The 11,675-nt window shown below is 39.2% G+C and overlaps 1 protein-coding gene across 8 annotated transcripts in view; it reads right to left on the bottom strand.

Annotated features, from left to right (window-relative positions):
- Positions 1-246: 246 nt before the first annotated feature.
- ADGRG6 (adhesion G protein-coupled receptor G6) overlaps positions 247-11,675 on the bottom strand; it is a 164,767-nt gene continuing 153,338 nt past the window's right edge. For 7 of the 8 annotated variants that reach the window (XM_075924316.2, XM_075924318.2, XM_075924317.2 and 4 more), the window contains one exon: positions 247-3,633. In XM_075924316.2, coding sequence (XP_075780431.1) covers positions 3,455-3,633 — 179 coding nt within the window. In that variant the 3' untranslated portion in view covers positions 247-3,454. Of the gene's footprint in view, positions 3,634-7,195; positions 7,243-11,675 lie in introns of all 8 variants that reach the window. The other variant, XM_014580188.4, reaches the window with a different exon arrangement.

Below are 11,675 nucleotides of genomic sequence, written 5' to 3'. Positions count from 1 at the left end.
TCAACATAACGGGGTTGCTGCTAAATGAATGACCCTCTATAACTCTTAAATCATTCATTAGATTTGGCACTGAATTAATCGCAACAAGAAAAACTGAATTCTGCAAAATACATTCCCTGCTGAGCTGGATTTAATCCCAGAGTTTTGGCTAAGCAAACCTCAGTGCACATACTTAATAAGCAACAGCTTATTTTCCAACATTCCACCAAATAATGTTTTCCCACCGAACTGCAAGAAAGAAAAAAGTGATTATTAAAATATTTTAATTCTTTGTAACACTAATAACATGAATATTTATTTGAAAAATATTTTTCCAGCTTAGTCCATCTTTAAATCAGTTACATTAACTTCCACTAATATTACCAATTACACTGTCCTTTTCCCTCATATTGGTAAAGATAAAACTACAGTAAACTACTTCACAAGGTGATTGAAAAAAGTATGAAAGATTTCCCTCTTCTCCTATGATGAATCAGAAGCTTAAAATAACAAGGACAGAGGTTATGGAGCTAAAATATATGTTGACATATTTAACCTCATAAATAAATATATATATACAAAGGAGGTTATTTTATGTCAACAACAAAGTAAAGGGTTTAAACTGAAAATGTGAGCATTCAAGAACATTTGTCATAGTTAAGGACTACTACATGGTAGTAAAAAAAGAGCAAATTCTTAATTTAGCAAAAATAGAGGCGATTGTACATTAAGCTGTTGGTTAGGTTACAGCTAGGCTTCAGTCAGGAAACATCTTTTAGTCTTCATATTTTATTAATTATTGTGTTCCATTAGTTCCTCAATTTCCAGAACTATTTTCTTTTCCTTCTCTTCACTATAGAACATCCTAGACAGGTAGAAATCTCACAGTAAGCTACTATCTGACCTACTATCTAGGCGGTAGGGGAGAGGGGAGAGCTAGGCGGTAGGGGAGAGGGGAGAGAGATGATAATATAGAAGTTCTCTAAATGCTCATACATAAGATTTCCCTAAATTCTTTCCCTTGATAAAAGTACTTAACCAAAGTCATCCCTAGCATAATTACATTTGAAGTCAGTAGGGATGAATTTGGTTTATGCAGTCATATAAGGATTTTGCTCTAACATAAAGAAAGTTTGGTCAGGTTATTTGTAAGAACTTTACTTCACAACAGTGTTTCAGGACTGAATGTGATCAAAATATACTTCTCCCCTTCATGTTCATATTTAGGGGAAATATTCCAGTGGTTTGGGCACAGAATAAAATGGTCTTTGTAAATGAATGGACAAAATTAATGCAGAAAGGTTCAAATCTAAGTACCCCATTACTGAACATATATGTGTTTTTTAACTGAGAATCAATAGCTTCATGACATCAGACCAGTGGTTTATAGAAGTGCAATGAATAAACCTGACTGAAATTTTTAGATACAAGTAATTTGATGAAAAATGGCCTTTTGTGAAATGTGCTTCTCATTTCTTTTGAAATTTTCATGGAAAATCCCATTATCTGGCCAGCTCTATTACTGACATGTTAAATGAAATGTGCATTTACAGGTGTTTCACAATCTGGAGTGGGTTTCTACATATTTTCAAGAACAGTTGTGCACTTCTGACATATTTTTAGAAATGGCCATATGGTGTCATGACTTGGAAAAGTTCTTTGTCTTCTACACTCACTTAACACTAAATTCAGTTGTGTACATAGCACAGCAATACAGAACTCTGTTTATGGTGCTTGGTCATAGCACCACAAACAGTACAAAACTATATTTAGTTTAATCAGCTGGTGAAGGGGAATGCTTGAAGATGTGGATGCTGCAAGGTGCACATGTAGCTGCTGAATGCTATTATGTAGTATACTATGATCTTTAGAGCCTTCATAAATTGCAATGTCAAGTGGCAGAAGTGCTCTGTACATGCAATATGCCACAAGATAGGAAATGGGTGAGCTAACGTGAATTTACAAGGGATCTGCGATGAATTGTAACTGATAAACTTATAGCACTATATGATTTACAAAGTGTGGGGTCCTTTGTAATGCTTTGCTATTTCACATGACCTACATGAGCAATCAGCATGAGAACCCACATACCAGGGCATGTCTACACTGCAGAGTTTTTTCAGAAAAATGGACATTTAAAAAAAAAAACTTCACTTATGTCCACACCGCAATCAAATTCTTTCGAAAAAAAAATTGAAAAAGAACAGAAGGGTTTTTCTGAAATTGATAAACCGCTTTCTATGAGGAAGAAGTGTTTTTCTGAAAGAGCTCTTTCAGAAAAAGGCATGCATGGATGGGGAAGAGGGAGTTCTTTTGCAAGAAGAGGAAAGAGGAAAAAGGGCAGGTGCCCTGGTGGCCACTCCAGCCATAGTAATCACAGCTTAAATGAGAGATAGCATCCACACTGAATGGATGCTATCTTTCGAAAAAGCAGATCGCTTTTTCAATGCACTTTTGCTGTGTAGACACTCTTTTTCGGAAGAAGTTTTTTCAGAAGATCTCTTCAGGAAAAGCTTCTTCCAAAAGAAGCCTGCAGTCTAGACATAGTCCCAGTGTAGTAGTTACAGTGGAAGGTGTTTCCTTTTTGCACATCAATGAATATTGAAACACGTGACTTTGTGTAAAGTCTGGAATTACCTTATTTACTGATGCTGCACCAACTGAAACCACACTCTCAAACATGGCCTTAAAATTGCAGGAGGGTTCTCAGTGGCCCTAATCACAAGCAATTCCCAGTGCATACATATGTGATAAATGCTTTTCTGTGCACTTGGCTACAATGTGGCCCAGAGTTTATAGACTAGCTTCTATATGCAAGATTTGGATCTAATTTTCTTTGTGTGGTTAGCCCTGGAGATTTATTTTGATGAAATGATTCTTTGACACTAGAGTTAGGGCTTTCCTCACCTGTGGAAAACATCATTAGCAATGGACACCTAAACAGCAAGAGATTAACAAATACGGTAAGGAAATTCCACATTTTGCAGGAAGAGACTGACTAAGAAAGCTACGTCCAAGTGCTTGCATGTACTGTGGGACACTTCCCCTGTTTTCTCTCTAAGAAGACTCAAATCTCATTCTCATTCAGATCTCATATTATTGAGAGATGGGCTTCTGGAGCGTCTTCAGTCTTGCAAATATATATCTATATCTATATATACAGGATTACACCTAAATTATGTGTCCGGGTATCCTGTTGGCTGACATCCAGTTGATGTTTGAAAACAGTCGTTATTTCATGCTAGGAAAATGTCAGTGTCAATACCACGTGTGGGAAAATGACTGACTCTCTAATGGGAGGAGTGGGGGGCCGGAGCCTGTCCTTGAGAAAAAGCTGTTAATAGAACAACAATATATATTGGGGAAAGTGATTAAATCTGGTGATATAATTCTTCCAGTCTCCAAGTCCTCCATTGTTCAGAATCCCCAGGCTGCATGTTATCTGTCTTTGGTTAGGGGAAGTTCAGAACCCCAGTCAGAACTTTGTGCTGTGGCTGAATGTGTCTGACATCATGATGTTTTTATAGAAGTTGTCTGAATAAGCACTGCAGTATCCCTTGACCTTGTCAATAGCCTGATGGGCCGGGATGATAGGTGTCTGCTCTCCATCCACTCGGGCAAATTTTGATGAGGGCTTGTCAACAAAAATATTGTCTAAGAAGGGGAAAGGAAAAGCAAATTAGGGCTTTGAAAACAAGCTCAATATTTACCAGATGTCACCTGCATTCAACCCCCCTCTACATTATTTCCAATAATTTATTTTTCAATTATATTTTCCTGCTGGTTATTTTAATCCAGCCACTAAATAACTTGATATTACATCTTTTATGTTCTTTTCAGTTATGTACAATAGACTAAATTCTACATATGCTGACCTACATATCTGGAATCCTCACCTCTTCCTCAGCCCTTTCCTGAATCTAGTCCCCTCTAAGCCCTCTTTCTTATGCTCTGAGTGGATTCTATTGTGCCTTGATATATCAGCTTGGATACTGAAAATACAGAACTCTCAAATTTAAAAGGCTGTCTGGGTATTACAATATAACAGCACAGGGGTGATGTAAGAATTGCTTTGGCAACATTTGATCTAAATCAAATCATGAAATATTTGAAAAATACTGGTGAAAAACATGTAATAGCATGAATCATAAAGATTAAACAGTTATCAAATAATACAAAACATCACAGTAAACAGCAAAAGATGACTACAAATAAAAGTAGATGAACAGATTTTAAAACTGTCCTGGTTCTTACAATTGCATCAGTTTGACTTCCCAGGATATGGAGAAAACAAGGTAAGCTGAGTAGCAATGTTAGTGGTTCATGACATTAAATGGATGTGGAAAACTCAAGTTTTCATGCTTCACGTGCTCTAAACTAGGCATGAAGCAGGACAGAAAAAGAATTCACTCTTTATTGCTTCCTTTCATAGTCAAAAAATGACAACCCCGTGTGTTTCATGTCAGTTATGCTTCATGACCACACCATATATTATCACCATATACTCAAGCTGGTTTGCAACGACAGTCAAAAAGAGATTGTATAAAATCTTTGATGTCCCGATAGCTGCATTTTGCCCATGTGACCAGGTACATATGAGTACTCAGCTTTAAGGAGAAAATATTTTGCTTCTGTTGCATGAAGCATCTTTCTCCATTTCATCTAATACCAACTAAACCTGACTCAGAGAGAGCTTTCAGTAACTTCACAACTACTACCTACAGACCTGCAGCCTTCTTCGCTAATTGTCTCCCGTGTGGTTTGGAGAACAAGCATCCACTTGTGTAGCTAAGGAGCACTGCTGTTCTGAATCTGACCAGTAGGGAGAGCTCATGTAGTGAGCAACCCAATCCCTCCCTTTTTAGTTTGCATTGTTATCTCTTCTAACTTGGAAGCAGAATCTCTAATCCAACTCTGCTATGACACAACACAAAGTTTGATATCAAAACGAATGATTCCACAGAGCCATGCTCCCCTCTACTGGCACTTCAGCTAAACAGCTTGATACAGTTTATAGAACAGTCACTTTCAGATAATCCTTCTGTAAAAGGTAAAATCAATGTATTTTGCTATATTGGAATGTCTCATTAAAATATGGAATAAGAGAAACGTACTACTTACCAAAGAAAACAAAATGAACATATCTCTTTCTATATAAAAAAACCTTTTCCTGTGGGATGTAAGAGTGACAGAGTGACATCATCACATCACTCTGAGTCCATAGGAGCCCTGACCATGTGACCGCTTCGTGAAATGAGGCGGGGGGACGGGACGGATGGGTGGAGGTTCCATCCCCCACATGCTCCCTAGAGCAGCATCCACCTGCCTCTGGGCCCCGTCCCCAGCCTGCCCAGCCCACACATCTGCTGCACAGCTTTGCTCTGCATGGCCCAACCACTGCGCTTGGGTGCCATGCTGCAGGTCTCCTCTTGAGCGAGCGGCTCCCGGGTGTGCTGGTCACCCGGGCCAACACACTCTCCTAGGATCTTCATCTCTGCGTACCCCTGGATCAACATCCACCTGCCTCTGGGCCCTGCCCCGAGCCTGCCTGGCCCACACACCTGCCTTGCGGCATGGCTCTGTGTGGCTTGGGCACAGGCATGCTCTCCCAGGCCCACTGCAAGCTGGGCAGGTCTTGTACACTGGCTGCTTCCCCAGGTCTCCAGAGTGGCTGCTCTGCACGCTAGGCTCCATGGACAGGCTGGGATGGGGAGAGGTTAGGGAGGATGGTAAGTGCAGGTATGGAGGCATGGGGATAAAATTAAAATACAGGTTGCAGGGCAGGGAGGGAAAGCTGGGATTGACCCAGCCCCACCCTGGCCAATGGCGGAAGGGGGAGGGGGGAAATTCCAGAGCTGGCCTGGCCTTCACCCAGTGGCTGGTGTGGGGAGGGCAGGCTGGGGCTACCACACCTCAGCCTGGCCCTCCCCGGCGGCTGGGGGGGAGAGCCGGGGCTGCCTACCCCCAGAGACAGGGGGATGGCGAGCATATCAAGCTGGGGGCACTGCCTCCTAGTAGGTTTCTAAAATGATTTAATGATTTACCAAGCAATAGTTCTCAGGAGAAAACTTACAGTATGAAATAATGCTTGAATTGCACATGAAAGAGAAATGGATTGCATAGAGGAAATCAAAAGAGTTTCATTATGAACAAAGGAACAGGCAGTTTAAGAATTATATATCTTTAAAGCAATGAGACAATGGCTAATGAATTATAGCAAATGAATCCTCATAATACTGAAAAAGGCTGGGTACTGTGTGTTCTTCAATTTTATTTAGTCACTAGCCAATGATTTTACATTTTGTTTCTCTATTTTGTTTAAAAGGAATTTTAAATGAATTCTGTGTCCTAGGAAACCTTCAAAGTGGTCATATACATTCCTACATCATTAAACCCAACTCTTATGTCCCAAAATATTTTTTACTGTCTACACCTCTCCAAATCTCTCTGGAGTCAGAGAGAGTCTTTCAGTTGAGTTCAACTGGATTTGGATTGGGTTATGGATTTATGGCACTGGATGAAATCTTGGCCTCACTGAAGTAAATGTAAGTTTGGCCATCAATATCTGTGTCAATATTTCAATATCAATATTTCAGCACATATGATCTTTCATTAGTTTATGTGACTGCTTTCTGTCAGTCCCATATCAGTTGTGCCATGGGATTCTGAAAACTCATGAAAATGGTTTCTTTTAATTTTGATATAATTGAAGGATATGGCTAGGAGACTGAATTCTATAATAGCTATAGGCCCAAATAAATTTATAATCTCTTAGAGCATAACCTTTTATACAAGTATTCCTTCTAGAAATGTAGATATATATATCTAGCAATTCATCACATCCTCACTTTTGACAGTAAGATGCTTTTTTGTCTTTTTTCGTTCAAATGCACACCTTTGTTTTTAATTAATGTTAATATTTCTTTATCAGGCATCACATAGTGAACATCAGTGCTGTGACACCGTACGTTTTCTAGAAGGGTAATCTTTCAGATACCTCATGCTCCATGCAGAGTATAGACTGTCAGAATTTGAAGCACACTTGCCCTTTGAATTACAGCCAATTAGCATCAATAACACAAGAATATGAATAGTGAAGAATAAGCAGTATTTCTGATTAGCTATAGTCCTTTTTGTGTCGATTAGGACTTCATGCAAATGATGGCCCTCCACCCTGTTGAAATCATGCATTCAACAAAAATGATGCACACTTTACCTGGAATGTTCCACCACTGATGAGGAAATGCTCTTAGAAGACATTATCTATACCATAAACATATGAATGTCTGGGTCAATTCCAGGGATCAACAACCACTATAACAACAGCTACCAAGTCACACATCTATCACACTAAATACTAAAAATGGTTACAAAGTCACCAAAATACAATTTGAGTCAATTAGATGGGCAAAAATCAGGACCAAATAGATCAAAACTAGCTACTGAATTTTTTTTTCATGTCAGGAAAACTTGTTAGAAAGAAACGTAGATGTCTGAACGAAAAAAAACCCCAAACCCTGGAACCACGTAAAATAACTATAGAATGTCACAGGGAGAAAAGAAAATGAAATAAAATGTGTACTAAAAATGGTCAAGGAAAAAGTAAATCACTATAACATTAAAAATAATGTAGAATATTTTGGTGCCTCTATAATGTCCAGTAAATGATTATATTACTATAGATGACCCAATTTAGAAGTCATAATTATGAAGCTCATAATTAAATGCATCCCCACTCCAGGAAGCACTTAATCACTTGGGGTATGTCTACACTGCCACCCTAGTTTGAACTAGGGTGGCTAATGTAGGCATTCGAAGTTGCAAATGAAGCCCGGGATTTAAATATCCCGGGCTTCATTTGCATCTTGCTAGGCGCCGCCATTTTAAATCCCCCTTAGTGCGGACTCCTTGCCTGCGGCTACACGCGGCACGGAGTAGGTAGTTTGAATTAGGCTCTCTAATTCGAACTACGGGTACACCTCGTTCCATGAGGAGTAACGGTAGTTCAAATTAGAGAGCCTAATTCGAACTACCTACTCCGTGCTGCGTGTAGCCGCGGGCACGGAGTCCGCACTAAGGGGGATTTAAAAATGGCGGCGCCCGGCAAGATGCAAATGAAGCCTGGGATATTTAAATCCCGGGCTTCATTTGCAACTTCGAATGCCTACTTTAGCCACCCTAGTTTGAACTAGGGTGGCAGTGTAGGCATACCTTTGCTTAGCTTTAAGCATATGCTTAAGTGTTTTCCAGAGTGAGGATTCTTGGGCCCTCAGGGCTTGATTCATGGGTGTGAGTGATGGAGGTGCAATTGCAATATGAGGTATGCACAGTACAGCTGTGCCTTGGAGGAGTTTAAATCAAAAGGGCATATTGTAATAGCACTACCAAGGGTTTCAATTAAGAGAGATGTTATTTTAAGTTCCAGCTTTTTTATTATCCAGTGGAGGCTGCCCATGATATGCAGTGAATCACCTCATTCCTTGGACCTGTTGAAATAATGGTAGTGGCATGTTTGTGCTACCATTACTCTGGTTTTAAGAGAATTTTTGTACTATCAAGGCCTTGCAACCCAGGTTCCTCTGGCAAAGTACATAAAACTCTATGACTAATATAATTAATTCACAATTAAAACACAAAATTAGTTACTTGGGCATAAGAAACTAGCTTGAATAATAAATCGTCCTATAGAAATGTTCCCTTAAGTGGGCAACATTCTCAGTTCATTTTAAAACTTCTCATGCAGTGACTCTGACTACTGTTAGTGGGTGACATGCATATGTAGAAGAGCAGAATATTGAGTCTTGATCTACGATAAGTTTCCAAGAGAAGAATTTTTCCTATGGTTAAAAAATATCTAGTATCTAGCCTGATCATTATCCAAAGGGAAAGCCACTTAATTTATTTGAAGATATAAACACTTGTTTGGTGTTTTTTATATTTGTTTCCTTCTTTCTACTTAAATTTTATTATCTGGGATTTTTTTCTCTTATTAATGCATTAATTCATTTTCTTTTGAGATTGCGCTGCAGCAGCATAAAGAGTAGCAAAAACACATGAACAGGCATGCTCTAATTACTAACATTCTACAAAGGTCCTAAGTTAGCAAAGCATTTAAGCATGTATTTCATGTTAAGTATGTTTTTATCTTTAAACACAGGCTTGCTATGATCAAACAAAAAAGAGAAGTGTCGATATAAAACTGCAATATAGGACTCTAACTTCTCAGTTGTCGTTATCATAAATGGGTACTGTCAACAGTACCACACACTGAACTGAGATCATGTTATAGGTTGAATCAGAAAGAGATGTACGTGATTCTAACATTTAAAATTTGACATTGTATAGTATGAACAGCAGGGAACTAAAGAATGTGACCAGTTACTATCTGTAGAGTGGGCATTGCAGTAGTATCATAATAGCAGTACACTAAGGGTGCATCTACACTATAACTAGCGTTATTTTGAAATAACAATGCCATTCCATTATTTTAAAATAATTTCAAAATAACACATAGCTTATTCCAAAACCTGTAAACTTCATTCTACGAGGAGTAATGCTCCACTGCTGCTATTTCAAAATAACCCCTCAGCAGAGCCATTCTAAGTTATGTCTTACGAGTGCCTTCTAGGGTTCTAAATCGAGATAGCACATATACATTAGGGAAGCCTGCCTTGGTCTAATTTTGAGGCTTCCCTGCAGTGTAGACGTGCTATTTTGAAATAAGCTATTGTGGAATATCTATTCCAGAATAGCTTATTTTGAAATAAGTGTGCAGTGTAGACGTGCGTTTACTGAAATAAACCGAATACTACGGAGAGGAAACCCCTTTTATATGATAAAGACAGCTAGAACCATGGGAGTAAATGGGCCAGTGTGGTGGGCTGCATTGGCTGGTCAGTGCTAAACAGTGAGAGCTAATGAGTTTGCCAGTGGTAGTCACAGATACTAGGAATTTGGTTCTGCAGACTCGGGATGTTAGAGGCAAAAAAGCCAACAGAAAACCTGTAGTGAGTGAGTGGGATCTTGAGAGGCAATTGAGGGACAGGGCTTCTGGGAGTCAGTTCACTGGAAAAGTGCCTGGTGATTTCTGATCAAGAGAATTTCTGTTTGTTTCCACAGTGTTCAGGAAAATAGGACTTTGTATACATTTGATGCATGAGAGTTAAGGGACTTGTCAGGATAGTGCTTTATTATGAAATTTGGCACTGTGTATACAGCATCAAATTTCAAAATAAGCTATTTTGAAATTATCTTGAAATAAACTACGCAATTGCGTGATACAAATTGTGTAACTTATTTTGAAGTAAGGGTGCAGTGTAGATGTATCCTAGGAGGTCTATACATGAAACGAGAATGGAATATCAGAAATGGGACCTATTTTAAGAATCTGTGTAGTGTTTTTAGTTTTATAAAAAGTCTGAAGTTTCCTCCTACTCAGTTCTTTTAAACCCTATGGGTGCATCTAGACTGCTTTTGCGCAAAAACTTGCCAGCTGTCTATACTGGCTGCTTGAATTTGCGCAAGAGTACTGACTTTGTAATGTACAAAATCAGTGCCTCTTGTGCAAATACTTTCACGCTCCCGCTCGGGAAAAAGCCCTCTTGTGCAAGAGGGCCAGTGTAGACAGGGAAGAACTGTTTTGTGCAAAAAAGCCCCGATGGCTAAAATGGCGATGCACAAAAAGCACTTTTTGTGCAAAAGCATCCGTGCCAATCTAGATGCGCTTTTGCGGAAATACTTTAAACGGAAAAACTTTTCTGTTAAAAGTATTTCCACAAAATCATGCCAGTCTAGACGCAGCCTAGCTGTATTTGTGAAATTATTCATAAAGCAGATAATTTAAATGAGCAAATCTAACAGATTGTTTTTGAAGAAAACAGATCTCCTTTTAACAGATTGAGTTAAACATATGTGCACATTGATTTCCTCTACATTTTAGAAGAATATTTCTTGATAACATTTATCTTATGCAGAAAGCTCTCCATGGAGGCATTGGTTAACAAAAAGTTCAATAGAAAAATCACTTTGCTTTACAGGCTTCTTTGACACCTAATCCCAAACAAATATAAGCACATGAGCTTTCAGGTCATTGTTGTTCCATTATTTGGCTATCATTAAAATGTTCCTAGCATACGTACATGATTAGTTTGTGTGAATGGAATAGAAAAATATAGCTGGTCCCTTTTATGACATGACATCAGAATAGCTATGTGCTGTTTGTACAAGGGGAAAACAGTGTATAGTCTGTTAACACAGTACAATCAAATCTCCAAATAACTTCCATTTGTCTCTTTTTCTGTAAATGTAGTACAGTTAAACAAAGGCAGTTTGGTCCAGTGGACAGCAGACTGGTGTGGAACTCAGAAGGTTCCTCCTAGCCTGCTGTGTTACTGCGGGGAAGTTGGATACATAAGAACCTAAGAAGGGCCATACTGGGTCAGACCAAAGGTCCATATAGCCCAGTGTCCCGTCTTCTGACAGTGGCCAATGCCAGATGCCCCAGAGGGGGTGAACAGAACAGGGAATGTTCAAGCAGACATTCTCCCATCACCCATTTCCAGCCTCTGACAGAGGCTAGGGACACCATTCCTAGCCATCCTGGCTAATAGCCACTGATGGGCCTAACCTTCATGAATTTATTTAGTTATTTCTTGAACTCTGCATCACCTCTCTGTGCTTCAGTTTCTGTAAAACAG

This window comes from Pelodiscus sinensis, chromosome 3 (genome assembly GCF_052426305.1).
Source record: "Pelodiscus sinensis isolate ZL-2025 chromosome 3, ASM5242630v1, whole genome shotgun sequence".
NCBI lineage: Eukaryota > Metazoa > Chordata > Testudines > Trionychidae > Pelodiscus > Pelodiscus sinensis.
The sequence above is the reverse complement of the archived record's forward strand: the minus strand, read 5'-3'. Positions and strand labels throughout refer to the sequence as shown.